Source organism: Pan paniscus, chromosome 12 (genome assembly GCF_029289425.2).
Source record: "Pan paniscus chromosome 12, NHGRI_mPanPan1-v2.0_pri, whole genome shotgun sequence".
Classification (NCBI taxonomy): Eukaryota; Metazoa; Chordata; class Mammalia; order Primates; family Hominidae; genus Pan; species Pan paniscus.
In genome coordinates, this window is record NC_073261.2 from 101,771,991 (window position 1) to 101,789,544 (window position 17,554).

Below are 17,554 nucleotides of genomic sequence, written 5' to 3' on the forward strand. Positions count from 1 at the left end.
CCTCAAATGGAGGTCATGGAGATGAGAAAGATCCTCAAGGAGACTAAGTGATAGGAGGAGAGTCACTTTTCTCAAGACAGAGAGTTGTTCTAGAAACCAAATGAAGAGCTTCAAGAAAGAATAAATGCTCAAATATGTCAAATGCTACTGATGAGCATTGCTTTTGGCACTGAAAAGGACATTTAACTATCTTGACAGGGACACTTTCGTGGAATGATGGGAATGAAAGCCTGATTAGTTCAACAAGGAGTAGGAGTAGGGGAAGTGGATAGAGTATAATCTTTTAAGGAATTTAACTGTAAAGGGGAGCAGAGAAATGGGTTATTGAGACATGTCAGCATGACTGTTTTTTTTTCCCAAGCCATATTTCAATACTTAGGTGGAGGTATAAAGTAAGAGTTTAGTTGGATTTCATTAGGGAGAATTTTGCCAGGCATAAGTGCAACAGAGGGAGAGCTAGGCAAGGGAGTCAGAGTACCTGTAAGGTAGTGATTATAATGATGGGCCACAAAATCCAGAGTGAGTTTAGGAAGTTGGGATTAGAATACATTAGGAGACTAAATTCCTCTTGTATTACAGATATGGTTCCATTTCTACCTAATTTATACATGGTCCTCACTGAGACCTACACAGTTCTCTAACATGAAGATTTTCTCTCACCTTTCAATGAACTTTAGAAGAATATAGTCTTATGTTTTCAACTTTAACTGCCTTACTTATTATGTTGTCAGATCAGACAGCTTCCCTGTCATTATAACTAAGACACAACCAAATTAAAATCCTTATAAAACTCAAAGTGATGTGTGAAAAGTTCAGCAGCCAGGATTTGGAAAAAAAAAAAAAAAGGCTTTAGTGAGATAATTCTAAGCAAGATGGGTGAGTCAAGGTCACTAAAAATCTAGAGATTCTAAAAGGGGTAAGCCTTAAAAACTTTTGTTATTGTTATAAAGTCTTTAAATACCTCGAGAAAAGTGAAACTTGTGTGCCCACTACTCAGCTCTATTGAATTCTGACATCTGCCATTCTCGGTTTTAGATTTATAAGATTTTAAAGTGCTCTTATAAAGAAAAACTTTTTAAAAAGTACCCATTTCTATGTCTGTCCCAGGGAAGCTCTGTTACTGATGTGAGCTCATCATATTCTGCAGGTGTGCTCAGGTTAGGATGGAAAGGTTGGGGACCTAGATCACTTTTCTGTACTGTCAGCACACAAATTTGCCTTAGAAGTGACTTGATACTTATAAGATTTAAAAATCATTTTTCTTTGCTGATAATATAAAATTTAGTTCTTTCCATTATGCAAATGGAAGTAGCCAATAATCTTCTACTTAGCCTGTGAATACAATCAGCCCATGAAAGCATGGCTGTTCTTACGTGCTGCTTTCTGTCTCCACACACAAACGGGGGAACGGGGAAACGTCATATACATGTAGCCATATGTAGCCTTTTGTGTCCGGCCTTCTTTCACTTTGCATAATGTTCCTGAGGTTCAACCACTGTAGCATTTATCAGTATCAAGGATTTATCACAGTATCAAGGATGCTCATATATAAAAACTGCCCCCTTACTTGTTGTTTCCTATCGCTCCTTGCTGCCAGGCCTTCATGTCTGGTGACTGATACCCGGAGGCAGGTGGAGTTTGCTGGAGCAGAGAACTCTGAGGAGGAGGGATTGGCATCGGCACCATGGAGCTCCCAGGGCTTAGAGATGGAGCAAAGTTGGCCTCACCTTGGGGAACCATTCCTGTAAATTGATACAAATTAATTTATGTTGATACACTATAAATTTATTAACCCCATAAATGAAAAAACCCAAAAGGATCTGTCACAATATATTTACAAATAACTTTCTTATTTGCCTTGTCTTGTGTCAGGCAATATATTTACAAATATCACATTCAACAGAGCATGGAAAAAATTTAGTATCTTAAACTAGGGCACGAAATCTCAGCATAAACCAATGAAATAAATGTAAGCTCGGAATAATGCTTTCCATTCACTAAGACGTTATTTGTGCAGCAGGATTGTATATGATCTATTTCTGTTCTTTTTTGCTTATGTGAATTTTTAAGTGTAAAAATATGTATGAACATACATGATGAATTACTTGTGTAGTAAATTAAACTTTTTTTTTTTTTTTTTTTTTTCCCCGAGATGGAGTCTTGCTCTGTCACCCAGGCTGGAGTGCAGTGGTGTGATCTTGGCTCACTGCAACCTCCACCTTCTGGGTTCAAGCAATTCTCCTGCCTCAGCCTCTCAGGTAGCTGGGATTACAGGCGCCTGCCACTGGGCCTGGCTAATTTTTGTATTTTTAGAGGAGACGGGGTTTCACCATGTTGGCCAGGGTGGTCTCGAACTCCTGACCTCAGGTGATCCACCGGCCTTGGCCTCCCAAAATGCTGGGATTACAGGTGTGAGCCACCGCGCACGGCTGTAAATTAAATAATAGTTAAGAAAAAGCCACGTGTGGCCAGGTGCTGTGGCTCACGCCTGTAATCCCAGCACTTTGGGAGGCCGAGGTGGGTGGATCACCTGAAGTCAGGAGTTCGAGACTAGCCTGGCCAACATGAGAAACCCCATCTCTACTAAAAATACAAAAACGCCTGTTATCTCAGCTACTTGGAAGGCTGAGGCATGAAAATGGCTTGAACCTGGGAGGCAGAGGTTGCAGTGAGACGAGATCGCACCACTGCACACCACCCTGGGTGACACAGCAAGGCTCTGTCAAAAAAAAAAAAAGAAAAAGAAAAAGCCATGTATGAAAATAAAAAATAATGAGAAAGTTTTGTTAGCCACTCTTCCCCTCCTCCTTCCCCCTTTTAAGCTTTATTCAGACATAATCTATATAACATGAAATTGACACACTGTAACTGCATAATGCAATGATTTTTAGTAAATTTATAGAGTTGTGCCGCCATTACCACAATCCAGTTTGGACATCTAATCATTCCCCAAATTCCCTTATAGAGTTGTGCCGCCATTACCACGATCCAGTTTAGACATCTAATCATTCCCCAAACTCCCTTCCTTGTACCTGTTTGTAGTCAATCCTTGCTCCCATCCCTAGTCCCAGGTAACCTCTGATCTACTTTCTGTCTCTAAAAGATTTGCTTTTTGGGGGGAATTTCACGTAAATGTAGCCATACATGGTCTTCTGTGTCTGGCTTGCATTCACTTAGCATAATGTTTTTGAGGTTCAGCCACTTTGGAGCACTTATCAGTAGGCTATTCCTTTTTATTTAGGATGATGCTTATTAGCAGCCATCTGACCTGTCAAAACTCAACTGACCATAAAAGTAAGGGTTTACTTCTGAACTTTTCATTCTGTTCCAGTGATCTCTATGTTGTACCAGCACCACATTGTCTTGATTGTTGCGACTTTATGGTAATTTTTGAAATTAGGTAGATATCCAACTTTGTTCTTCCTTTTAAAAATTGTTTTGGCTAATCTAGGTCCTTTGCATTTTCATATACATTTTAGGATAAGTTTGTTTATTTCTCCAAAAAGCACGCTGAAATTCTGCATTGAATTATAAGATCAATTTTGAGTAAATTACCAGGTTTTTTTCAGTCTTTTTTTTCTGATTTCATTTTGGATAGTTTCCATTGTTATATCTTTAAGTTCACTATTTTTTTCTTCTGTAATTTCTAATCTGCTGTTTATCTCATCTAGGGTTTTTTTTTGTTTTGTTTTGTTTTTTAAATCTCAGACACTGTAGTTTTCATCTCCAGAAGTTTGACTTGGGTTTTATTTATATCTTCCATGGCTCTAGGCTCTACTTAACATATTCAAGCTTCCTCTTGCTTCTTGAACAAACAGAATTTATAATTTATAATTGCTTTAATGTCTCTGTCTACTAATTCTATCATCTGTGTAATTTCTGAATTTTTGATTGGCTGATTTTTCTCCTCATTACAGGTCGTATTTTCCTACTTCTTTGCATACCTGGTAGTTTTAAAAATCAGATTCCAGACCTTGTGAATTTTACCTTATTAGGTGTTGGATTTTTTTTCTCTTCTTTTAAATATTTTTGACCTTTGTCTGGGCTGTGGTTAGGCTACATGGAAACAGGTTAATTCTTTTAGGTCTTGTGCCTAATGAGACAAGAGCAGAGTTTAGGGCTTATTTTGCCCCACTACCGAGGCAAACCATCTCTGAGTGTTCTACTTGATACCCCCTGAATTATGAGGTTTTCTACTCTGGCTGGTAGGAAGAGGAACTGGCCCTGTATGAACTTTGAAGATGGTTCCCTCTTATCTTTTCAGGTGGTTTTCTCTGGCCTTGATTTGTACACACAAACACGCATGCCCGCATGCGCGCATCAGCTCTCAGCTGAAGACTTGAATGGGACCCTCTGCATATCTTACAATTCTCTGTGTAGTGCTGTCCTCTCTGGTATTGTGCCCTGCTACCTCTAGGTGTCTTGGCTTTCCCAGACTGCCAGCTCCACCTCCTCAGCTCAGGGAAATGGCCTGGCTCCTGTTGGATTCTCCCTCCCCGCAGCACAGTCTGGACAATCTCAAGAACTACTGTTGAATGTACTTTGTCTGTTTTTTGTTTATTTGTTTCAGATGGGAAAGTAAATCTGGTCCCTCTTACTCTACTGGCCCAAAGTAGATATCCATTAGAATTTAAAAGTGTAAAAATGTTTTTTAAAAAATGTTTAATGTTTAATGCTAGCACTGTGTTCTTTCTTTCTTTTTTTCCTGACAAAATACATCTCACAGTTAAATACTTTTAAGGCAGAGAAAGTTATAAAGGTGCAGAAAAAAGGATGCCATAGTATGATTGCCCATAATTTAGTAAAATTCCTTTACATCTTTATAAAATCCTGTAACATTCTGTGACCTGCTTGTTTCCCTCAACATTACATCACAAACATGTTTCTATGTCCTTGATGTCACTTTGTGAACACATGCATATATGCCTGTGTAATATCTACTGTGTTCTGTCACTATTAATGTAATTTTTTTGGTTATTTTTAATATAATGATTTTTTTTCTCTTTTTACTTGGTTTATTTGGTTAAATAAAAAGAGAAAATCATTATATTTGCCAGAGATGTAGTTAATTTACTCGTTTTTTTATTATAGGGTACTTTTTTTATTTTTTTGAGACCGAGTTTCACTCTTGTTGCCCAGGCTGGAGTACAATGGCGTGATCTCTGCTCACTGCAACCTCTGCTTCAAGCATCTGGGTTCAAGCAATTCTCCTGTCTCAGCCTCCCGAGTAGCTGGGATTATAGGCTCATACCACCACGCCCAACTAATTTTTGTATTTTTAGTAGAAATGGGATTTCATCATATTGGTCAGGCTGGTCTTGATCTCCTGACCTTGTGATCCGCCTGCCTCGGCCTCCCAAAGTGCTGGGATTACAGGCGTGAGCCACCGCGCCCGGCCTTATAGGCTAGAATTTTAAAACTGTTTTAAATTTTCTGTGGAAGTTGACCTAACTTTAGACTTCACAGTTTTTTCTTTCACTAGATAGGGTTTATTTATTTTTGGTAAAGATTATATAAATGAAGCTACATATTTTCTCCTTGTTGCTTCCTCTATATGTAAGGTAAGTAATTTTGATTTAGAATATATGGGTGTCCATTTTTTTTTCTTTTTTTTGAGACGGAGTTTTGTTCTTGTTGCCCAGGCTGGAGTGCAATGGTGTGATCTCAGCTCACCACAACCTCCGCCTCCTGGGTTCAAGCAATTCTCTTGCCTCAGCCTCCTGAGTAGCTGGGATTACAGGCATGCGCCACCACGCCCAGCTACTTTTGTATTTTTAGTAGAGACAGGGTTTCTCCATGTTGGTCAGGCTGGTCTCAAACTCCCGACCTCAGGTGATCCACTTGCCTTGGCCTCCCAAAGTGCTGGGATTACAGGCATGAACCACTGTGCCCAGCATCCATTTTTTTTTCATTTATGACTCTAGAGGGTGGGTTTTTTGTTTTTGTTTTGCCACCATCTTCACTTCTAATGTCTTTGCATTAACTCTCCATTTTAAACTATTTTGGTTGTGATCCTTAAAAGAAAAACTCTTGTATTAATGTGTTTTTAACCTCATTTATGATGAAATTAATTTCTTTTAGAAGAAATATAGCCTTGGTGTGGTGGCTCATGCCTGTAACCCCAGTGCTTTGGGAGGCTAAGGTGGGAGGATGGCTTAAGGCCAGGAGTTTGAGACCAGCCTGGACAACGTAGTGAGACCCGTTTCTATAAAAAATAGAATAGTTAGCCAGGCACAGTGGTACATGCCTGTAGTTCTAGCTACTCAGGAGGCTGAGGTGGGAGGATCACTTGAGACCAGGAGTTGGACACTGCAGTGAGCCATGATCACGCCACTCCTGGGCAACAGAGCAAGACCCTATCTCAAAAGATAAAAAAAAAAAAAAAAAAAGAGAAAAATAAAAATAAAAATATGTGAGTGGGAAAAGATGCTTATCATATTCTGGATATTACTTTGTGGGGTCAACAGTAAACAATAAATAAGAGACTCCAAGTACAAGAGCAAGCTTTCTGATATTTCTTTCTGGCTTCATCTCACATTCTAACTGTTCATATTGGAATGAACAGTTTCCCTTAGAAGATGACTTTTTTGTGGTTTGTTTTGTTGTTGTTGTTGTTGTTGCTGTTGTTTTTAGTGTTGGTCTTTTAAATTTATTATTTTAAAAAAGACAATTTTTTAGAGAAGCTTTAGGTTCAAAGCAAAACTAAGTGGATGGTACTGAGATTTCCTAACTTTAGACTTTACAGTTTTTTCTTTCACTAGATAGGGTTTATTTTTGGTAAAATTATGTAAATGAAGCTACATACCCCTCCTCCATTCACTCACATGTATAACTGTCCTCATTATCAACTACCCCAGAGTCTATAGGTTACATTACGGTTCACTCTTGGTATTGTACAATCTATGGATTTGGACAAATGTATAATGATATGTACCCACCATTATAGTATCATAGAGAGTGGTTTCATTTCTCTAAAAATCCTCTGTGAAACGACCCAGTTTTAGCAGAAAGAACTAGCCTGTGGGTAATGAATTAGAGGAATACTTAGAGTTCTGGTCCCAGTTCTGCTACACACTGGACCTTGGATAACTTGCATCAATCAGATAATCTAGTTCTTCTAGATGAAAAATTTTACAGTTCTATCTTTGCCTAGACTATGTTTGTTTTTGTTTTTTTAGACAGAGGCTTGCTCTATTGCCCAGACGAGAGTGCAGTAGCGTGATCTTGGCTCGCTGCAACCTCCGCCTCCTGGGTTCAACCAATTCTCCTGCCTCAGCCTCCTGAGTAGCTGGACTACAGGCGCCCACCACCACACCCAGCTGATTTTTGTATTTTTAGTAGAGATGGAGTTTCGCCATGTCGGCCAGGCTGGTCTCAAACTCCTGACCTCAGGTGATCCACCTGCCTAGGCCTCCCAAAGTGCTGGTATTACAGGTGTGAGCCACCGTGCCCAGCTGGGCTAGACTATGTTAAGTTTCCCTGCTAGACCAACCATAACTAGCATTGCAGACATGTGACAGTGGCAACTAGAATTAGAATTCATACTTTCATTCATTTATTTCTTCAAAGATTCATTAAGCATCTATTCACTGTGAGACCACTGTGCTAAGCACTGGAGAAACAATGGTTAAAAAGGTCACACTCTGCTCACGTAAGGAACTTGCTATTTAAAAAGAAAGGCAGCTAGGTTAACAAGTGGTTTTAAGACAGGGTGGTGAGTACTTTATGATTGGGAGTGTCCAGGAAGACTCTGCAGAGGAGTTATATCTGAGAGGAGGGAAGAATAGGAATGAGAAGTAAAGGAATAATACTTTAGATAGAGTATAGACAATGTTCAAAGCCCCTGGAAATAAAAGAGAACAAGGTCTGTGCTGTTTCTCGGAACTCAGAGTTTACTGTAGCTGGAACACAGAACTATAAAAGGGAACATGGAGTTGATGAGTCTAGGTTTGTACAAGTTAAGTTTGGGGTGTTGGTGGAAAATGCAAGTATATGTATCCAGTAGGCAGCTGTACATATGAGCTGAGAGATACTGTTTAGAGATAGAGAATAAAGTCACTAGCATGTAAAGGTCCCTGAAACCCCAAAAGGAGATGAGATCACTGAGGAGGAATAGGTGGAAGAGGATTTTATTGTAGTTCACAGAAAAGAAGTCTCTAAATGGGCTTGAAGGAACCCATGAAGTGGGCAGATACACTAAAGAATCCAATTTCTCATATTTACTTTGAATACTGCCTTAATAGAAAACAATTTCTGGCCAGGCACGGTGGCTCACGCCTGTAATCCCAGCACTTTGGGAGGCCGAGGTGGGTGGATCACGAGGTCAGGAGATTGAGACCATCCTGGCTAACATGGTGAAACTCCATCTCTACTAAAAATACAAAAAAATTAGCCGGGCGTGGTAGTGGGCGCCTGTAATCCCAGCTACTCGGGAGGCTGAGGCAGGAGAATGGCGTGAACCCGGGAGGTGGAGGTTGCAGTGAGCCGAGATCACGCCACTGCACTCCAGCCTGGGCGACAGAGCGAGACTCTGTCTCAAAGAAAAAAAAAAAAAAAGAAAAAAGAAAACAATTTCTAAAGTCTGATTCTGTTCTTTTACACTCATTATCATAGCATGGTAGTCTAGAAAAGTTTCTTGTTTTCAGAAATACAAGAAAACTTACTCTGCCATTACTATGACTTTCATGTTCCTTCATTTACTTTGGGCCTACATTAAGTGGAAAGAGGCTAAAGCAAAGGATATAAAGCAAAGCAAATGCAGTTATCCGTTGGTTTTACTGTCATCACTTAACACAGAAATCAGCAAGCTTCTTCTGCAAAGGGCCAGATAATACATGTTTTCAGTTTTGTAGGCCATAAAGTTTCTTTAACTACTCAACTCTTCTATGTGAAACCAGCCATAGATAATACATAAAGCAGTAAGTATGGCTGTGGCTGTGTTCCATTAAAACTTTATTTACCAAAACAAGTGGGCTGGATTATGGACCTTAATTTGTCAAACCTGGAAACATGTTGGAACACATATATTTTGGTACTTTTGTATGGCCGATTTCTTAGGAATAGAAGCATAAAACCAACAAAGGCCAAAGAGCCTTTTTATCTGGATTTCCTTAAGCCACAATAAACTGTTTTTGTTTTGAAAAGGTTGGAACTTTTCCAGAACTTCATTTTGTGCCAACACAAAACCTGGTCCTCTACCAGACTGCTGATCAATTTGGAGCAAGTTTATAATTAAGAGTGGTGACAGAAATTAAAAACATTGCATCTTTAAACGTTCTTACTCTTTCCAGAAAAGTTAAACATTTTTCCAGTATTATTTTGAAGCAGTCCATGGAAGAACTGACAGCCCTGCCATTTCATTTCAGTTTGCAACTGGATGAAACCACTGTTCTCTTCAATGCACTCAGCTTTTGGGTTTTGTTTGTAGTATGAATGCTGACTTTATAAAAAGCAAATTCTTATTTTGTGAAAATAATTTTGTCAATCAGAAGTTGGTCTGGAAGAAAAACCCAGGCACCAGATACTCGTGATAGGTGGCAACACATCTTTCCCATTATGGTACGGGGAAAGAGGAAGCTCCACCCACTCCATTATTTCAGCTCACTTTGTTCTATGCTGACACAACTCAGATCAAAGGCTAGACCCAGAACTGTGAAAGAAACTTGTCAATTTCATGAGAACCGGGGCACTGAAGGACCGCCTTTCCAGGTGGCTTTGTCAAGGAATGAAAGCAGGATATAAAGTTCTCCTTTCTTGACTTTCCAGAGGAAACTTAAAAGTGCATGCCTGAAAATGGACAGAAATAGTATTTCTATTTTTTAATAGAAAAAATCCTTAGAATAATTTCATGAGGAATTTATTAATGTTTGGCTTACTTCTAGTTAGCTTTTTCCCCTAATGCATGAGATAAATCTTTTGATTTAGGGCTCTGCAATTAATATTATGAATGCTGCTAAAAACCCATTTGCTGTTTTAGTCAGGTTGTCATTTTGGAGGAGGAATGGGGATGCAGATAACTACACAAGTCTTCTAACATTGGAGGAAGTACTTCCGCAGGCTAAAGTGAAAAAGCTTTGTCAAATTCTTTGCATACAGAAATTGTAAGACACATGGAAATAAAACTCTTTTGAAGGCCATACTCTTGTTCAGGCAACCATATAATTAAAATATGGATTTATAATCCTTTTCTCGCCCACACAGATAGTGTCAGTGATATAAACCAGCCAAAGATGACTTCATTGTCTTGAGGACAAAGAAACTGATGTGGCATAATTTTGATTAAAATCTCTTTAGAGTTCTGGTGCTCTCTGGCACAAGTCTTTAGATACTTAATTTGATAGTCAAAGGATTTTAGTATTTGCTACCATCAGAATGGAAACTCTAAATTGATTTGGCTGTCAAAACTGATAAGCATACTGCCATGTCAAAAATCTCTGTATAACTTTGACATTTTATTCAAGTCAAACAGCAGCTTTCTCATTGAAATTCATTTTTAAGCAGCCTTAAAATTTACCTCTTTTCTTTCATTTATATAATCAAGGGATTTATTTCAATTATTTTTCAGGAATTGACAATTAATTTTGCATAAAAGTTTGATTAAACAGAGTAGACTAATCAGATGTTCATCACTGCCACTACCTATCAGAAACTGAAAGTGACAGAAAAGAAGTAAGAAAAGATATTATCACCCAGGACAAAGAGAATGGAAGACAGTGCCAAAGAAAGACTAAAAAAGAAAAAAGCTTTTGGAAGCCAGAAAGTTGACTGACATTGGAGAGGAAGCTGCAACAGCAGCAGCTGAGAGTGATGACACCAATGAGTAGTCTGAGATACTCCGTGGAGATAAATTATTCTTATGCAAACTGGCAAAAACAAAATCTCCCACACAATGAAAAAACTACATGCGAATTTTGAATTAATGTACTAAAATCCATTGTGTGGGGAAGACTTTCATTGAATTCTCATAGAGATCAATGAGAAAAATTAAAAAATAAGAGAATGGGCCGGGTATGGTGGCTCACCTGAGGTCAGGAGTTCAAGACCAGTGTGAGCAACATGGTGAAACCCTGTCTCTACAAAAAAAACACAAAAATTAGCTGGGCACGGTGGCGCATGCCTGTAATCCTAGCTACTCGGGAGGCTGAGGCAGGAGAATCGCTTAAGCCCAGGAGGGGGAGGATGCAGTGAGCTGAGATTGCACCATTGCACTCCCAGCCTGGACAACAGAGCGAGACTGCATCTAACAAAAAAGAAAAAAAAAAGGGGGAACGTACTTTGCATACAAAATGCTCAAAAGGTCCTTACAGATCCTCTAATTCAATCATCTCAGCTACAAAAGGGAGATAAGCCTCAAACCAGTCAACCATTTAGTGTCAAAAGCTGAGTCTGAATCCTGGGTCTCCAGACTCCCAAGTCAGTGTCTTTCCTCTTCCACACACTGTTTTAATGTCCAAGCACAGACATAAAGATGGAGAGAGACCTAAGCCTGTATGGATTACTTAGAACAACATAAAGTTGTGACCCTCCTACCTGCTCCTGGATACTGGAAGACATTCTGCTGCATCTGAGGATTGATTCCAGTGCCAAACTGTCCTCCCATGTTTCCTGTCATGCCTCTGCTCACCATGCTGTTGCGGTTGGCCAAGGATGCTTCAGGATTTGCTGCTAGTTGTGAAAACGGGCTGGTAGAAGCAGGTGGGGTTCCTGGATTTGTACCATAGTTTGGTGGATAGGGGAATTGCTGTGGAGCACCCTGAGGAAGACGGGGGTTCCCCATTTGAACTGGTAGTCCAGATGAGGGAGGGAGGTTGTTCCCAAAGCTTTGTTGCCTCATAAGCATGGCTCTTTGCTGCTGTATTAGCTGCCTCTGTCGGTGCTGTTGACTGTACAGTTCCCGCTGACGTTGTGCCAACATTTGAGCATTCAGGGGTGGCTGAAAAGCAGGAAAAACCTCACTTACTAAAATTATTATAATCACTATCTATCCTGGAAAGTTTATTGGATTAAGGCCTACTTGCTTGGGGCAATAAAGTACATAGCAATTATCACTGTACAAGGGAAACTAAAACAGAAAAGGAACAAAAACCTCTTAAGTAACAATCACGGAGAAAAAATGAATTAAGTACATTTTACAGATTAAAAGTAGTCAAGAAATGCTAAACAATATCTGACCATTATAAATGAGAACGCAAATTCTCAATGAAAAGTCACACAGAACTGAAAAATTCAAAGAAAGTATGTATTGATTAGTATTATAATATTGGCCATGAACATTGTTAAGAGAAACATGAAGACCATAAGGAAGTGAAAGAAAATGTGCTTGATGACTTCTGTCCTATCCTTCATTAGATCATTAGAAGACTTTTTCAATTCCAAAAAATTTACTGTGTTTCTGGTAAAGAGAAACTTAGTTTTTCCACTTTTCTCACTGAGAACATTATCCCAGTTTATTTAAATGAATAACATGTGATTATAGGTGATTTTAATTTTCATTATACTTTTCTATATTTACCAAATTATTACGATGAACATGTACTACCTTTACAATTAGAAAAAACCTACAAATACCATTAAAAAAGGAAGATTCTGAAATCTAGGATCCAATGCCTAAGAAATTATCACTTAAAAAGAAAATAAGTAGAAATAAAATAGTAAAAAGAAATAAATGGAAACAGCTATTTTGTATTATTATTGGAGTTTCAGATTATTCCAGGCATTAGTGTAAGTGGTTTCAGTTATAATATTATGGATGAGGAAAGAAGTGGTCAAATTAGCTTAAAATCATTTTTTCAATATAACATGGCATATCAATAAAGCCTTCTTCAGAAAATGTCAATTCAGATTGAGAATCTGGTTAAAGCATACAGCTCTTGCCAACTACATATAGTCTAATCTAGAAGAAACTATGAAATAAGACTTTCTGATAGGAATTATCTTTATGTGAATCCAAAAGTGTGGTCTTGTTTCCTTATAACCTAATTACTCCTGAATTAGCTAGCACTAAGATTTATAATTTGTAAGACAGAGAAACTGAAATCTGGATCCATGAAGATGTCAATATCTGCTGCTTACCAACAACTTCAGTCAATACAGTCATGTGATGCATAAAGACATTTCAGCAATAAGACATTTTAGTAATAAGACATTTCAGTTGCACACAATGGACCAAATTCGGTGGTCCCATAAGATTATAATACTACAGTATTTTACTGTATCTCTTCCACGTTTAGGTATGTTTTGATATGCAAATACCATAACAATTGTCTACAGTATTCAGTAGAGTAACATGCGGTACAGGTTTATAGCCTAGGAGCAATAGGCTACACACATAGCCAGGATGCTAAGTAGGCTATACCATGTAGGTTTGTGTAAATACACTCTATGACCTTTGCACAATTATGAAGTTGCCTAATAACACATTTTTCAGAACATATCCCTGTCTTTAAGTCATGCATGGCTGTATTTATCTCTTTAATAATACAGGTGCTGGCTTTGTTTATTTGCTCCTAATCCATCTAGTTCCATATTGTGGAGAGGAAAAGAGTATTGTTTAAATCCTCTCTAAAATTCCTTATCTCCAAGATTTTTACATCAACTTTGTTATGAAATAAAAGTAAGTAGTTGAAACAAAAAATTTTTAAGTATGTATGGGGTAAAGTAGAGAGTGAGTACTAGGTAACATTTAGAAGTCCACCTAGTTCTTTTTATGTTTAAAGTTCTAATGGCTCTGGGTTTATTAAAAAAAAAAAGGGATTTAAAAAATAAATACAAGCTAGAAAATGCTGATGTTCAAATTGAACATAGTACACAAGATAGTTAAGACAGCTTAGCAATGTGACTGGGTTTTGATCAGGTTTCGGGTACCGTTCACACAGTTTCGTATCAGAGGCTTCCTGTTACTGGTGCTATTCGCTACAGAAATAAGAGTTTTTTCTACTTAGTCATCTGGTATCCAATAACAATGACAATAATAACAATAAAACAAAACAAAGCACCATTTGCTTTAGATCAAATATCAGTAAGAGGTATCAAAAGTAGATTATTAATTCATTCTAGAAGAAAACTACACTACAAACATCATTAAAAGATCAGCTCACAGACCATTTCAAAGACACTCAAGTCAACACTTTAAGAAACACTATGTGGGTTAAAGAAGTACTAATGACGTCTGGTTTTCTCACATTACCTGAGGTGTAATTTGCTGTTGCATGCCTGATCTCATATTGATGCCAACAGGAGCAGTTGCTGCAAACTGGTTTAAGATAGCTTGCCGATTTTGGTGTATCAACTAGAGAAAAATGGAAACAATAAGATATATTTCTACACACAAGCATAACACGGGCCTTATAAAGTAACACAAACTTTCTATTGATTACTAAAAAGTTTTAGTGTTGCAGGTTTGGTTAGATTATTTCCTATGTTTATTTTCCAAAAGGCTGGTAGTTCCCAACATTTATAAAACACTTATTGCCTCCAAAACACTATGGCAAAGTATTTAAAAGTAGGATACAAACACACTGCACTCCAGCCTGGGTGACAGAGCGAGACTGTCTCAAAAACAAACAAACAAAACAACAAAAAAACATGTTAATAGTTATTTTAGATAAGTGCTGCAATGGGGAAGAAGAAGTACCAGCCCTAGGTCTTAAAATATTATAAATGTAAAAGCAGGTATACAGTAAGGGCACATTTTACAAAGGTCTGGAAGATGAAGGGAAAGTTGAGCAAGCTGGATGGTATTCTCACTTGGAGGTACTATGTCTGGTGGATACATATTTGGGGAAAATCCAGTATGATTTCATTAGCTAGACAGTATTATGTAAGAAACAAATGGTCTGAAAAAATGGATTATTTATTTAACTAGAAAAAGTAATTACTTTAGACCAGCATTTCCCAAATTGGTATGCTAAAGAACAATGCTAAAGAACATTGTTCTGCAGGATATTAATAGATGTGCTGGGAAAACAGCATGCTGTGCTGTATTAAGTACTGGAAATGATGGGTTACACAAGGTAAAACAGATTTATTTACTGCAGAAATTTTATAAGCCTTTAATTGGCCAAAAGCACATTGTGGATCTCCAAGAAGGGATATACTATGCAATTTATTTATCATGAACCTTTTTTTCTAACATCTAACCATTAATATCTATCCCTCAGAACAATTTTCTGTGAATACTGGTTTGGAAGATCAGTCTAGACCAGGATTAGGGTTCCAGGTCATAGGCATGCCAGGCATGCCTTAACAGTATCTGGTAACAAAAGAAGTATTCTTGGAAATGAGATTTTCTTGAAAACAATCTATAGCTTAAAACATTTCTTCTTCAATAATTTGATATGAATAAACTATTCAGGAAGATAACAGTAACAATAATATTAATACTATTTTATGTTTATATACTTTGTAAAACACAAATTATATATACTTATATATCATACATTAACATATTTCAATATATTATACATAAACTAGAAAGCCTACGAAAGTTTTATAAGAATCCAAAGAGCTATGAACAGTGATTAAATCTCTTGTCATCAAATAGCTCAACTCTTAATTCTAACTTCAGTCATTTTCTCACTCCCATTAGATCAGAAAACAAACCAATTTTGGGGAAAAGCTCATTATAATATAAATGTTAAAATGACAACTCTAAGGCATTGTGGAATAAGTTAAAACTTTCTGAAGTTCTGAGTCACTTCAAAAAGAAAGATACCAACTTTATAGTTTTAAAAGTCAAAAAGACTCTTAAATACCAAAACTGATATACTTCTTAAACTTGAAAGACCAGGAACATAAATTTAGATAAACCAAGTTAATTTTATAAAGATTTACTTAAAAACTCAGTACATTCAAGATACTGTATAAAGTTTGGAGGTTACAAAGGTGAGCAAATTCCTGTCCTTCTAGGAGTTCCCTATTGAGTGGCAGAAGCCAACGCACAACAGTAAAATGCACAGGTGCTTTGTCTGCATAGACAGACACATCTATGGCAGCACAGAGGGAGCAACTCATTCAGTCTAGGGATGAAGACAGGGACCAAGAAGCATGAGTGAGCTCAGCTTGCATTCATCTTGAAGGATGAGAATGCAAGGTGGCAAGGAGGAGGGCAGAGTTAACTTGAGGCAGAGGGAACAGCAAGTAAAAAAACAGGAGAGGAGGCAATGAGGCCAGGTAAAAATACATTCCAAACATATAGCTTTATATATTCTTTGAATTGTGAGATAATGTACAAATGAAATGGGTAGGGATGGAGGAAAGATGCCTGACAAGTAGAATAGGCTCTTTTCTAGAAGTAGAAGGAATTATTCTAAATAGCATAAATCTACAAGTACTTTCTGTTATAGGAAACCTGGTCTATTTCTGCCCTTGAATTAACCCTTGTTCATTTTTTCCTCCCCTTGACTATCTGTGTGTGCAACCTGACTAGTGCTGTGTACACCTGTCTTATTTTGACCTGCCTCTTCTCTCCAATTATTAAAATGCTTTGTTTTTCAACAAGTAGGTCAAGTTCCACTTCTTCCAACATAGCCTTCCCAAAAGGATCGCTACATTCCTCAGCTCCTTGGAAATCTTAACTTTCAGAGAGGCGGGGAGTGGGAGGAGATTAGTTGTTAGTCCTTAGACACAAACACAGGTTAAAAGGCTTGTTGTAGAAGAAAAGGAAATGTGGGGCTTGTGGCCAGCGGAAGAGGGCAAACCCATTCCTAAGTATAAAATAAACACACACAGTTCAGGCTGGCTGTCACTTTGTCTGCCGGAATGGATTTTCTTCCCAGTGCTTTACCAAGAAGTCCTTCTATAGGAAACCTAAAAGATGATTATCTAGCCTAGAGGTTCTCAACTAGGGGTGATTCTGCCAAACAAGGGACATCTGGCAATATCTGAAGACATTTTCGCTGACACAACTAAGAGAGGAGGTACTGCTGACGTCTCGTGGGCAGAGGCCAGGAATGCTGCTAAACATCCTTAATGCACACAACATCTCCCCCATAACAAGAATTACCCAGCCCCAAATGTTAAAATGCCAAGGTTGAGAAACCCTGAGCTAGCTACTGCACAAATTCTTGCAAAGACAAAAGTATTCTTTAAAGAAACTTATTGTCCTATTGGGCATTTTTCATTGCCAGAAACCTGAAGGTAAAATGTTTCTCTCTTTTTTTCTGTCCTTTAATCCTAATTCTGTTTTCTGATCACTTCTATTCTCTCTAATATATAAAAGATGATCAATAGTGGTTCTTATAATGTCAGATACATTCATTTGTTCAGTACCCTAACACATACATATCTGGACTTGACTTGTTTTAAGATTGCTAAGTATACCATATTTGTTTATGTGTCTCACTGTCACTTTCTCTTTATATTATTCTCCTCTTGATAGTTATGAAGATCATGATCCTTGCTGGGGAAGAAGAAAACAAAACTGGAGTGGAAAAATCATATCTTTTGTCAGCTAATGATACCATTTTCTTTTTCTTTTTCTTTTTTCTTTTTTTTTTGAGACAGAGTTTCACTCTTGCTGCCCAGCCTGGAGTGCAACAGTGACATCTCAGCTCAC

The 17,554-nt window shown here is 37.9% G+C and overlaps 1 protein-coding gene across 5 annotated transcripts in view; it reads right to left on the reverse strand.

Moving 5' to 3' along the window:
- Positions 1-17,554, reverse strand: part of NCOA1 (nuclear receptor coactivator 1) — a 276,241-nt gene that overhangs the window by 16,963 nt on the left and 241,724 nt on the right. For all 5 annotated transcript variants that reach the window (XM_034952725.3, XM_055108162.2, XM_034952724.3 and 2 more), the window contains exons 16-18: positions 14,186-14,287; positions 11,530-11,932; positions 1,568-1,742 (exon numbers count right to left, since the gene is read on the reverse strand). In XM_034952725.3, the coding sequence (XP_034808616.1) occupies positions 1,568-1,742; positions 11,530-11,932; positions 14,186-14,287 (680 nt within the window). The remainder of the gene's footprint in view (positions 1-1,567; positions 1,743-11,529; positions 11,933-14,185; positions 14,288-17,554) is intronic.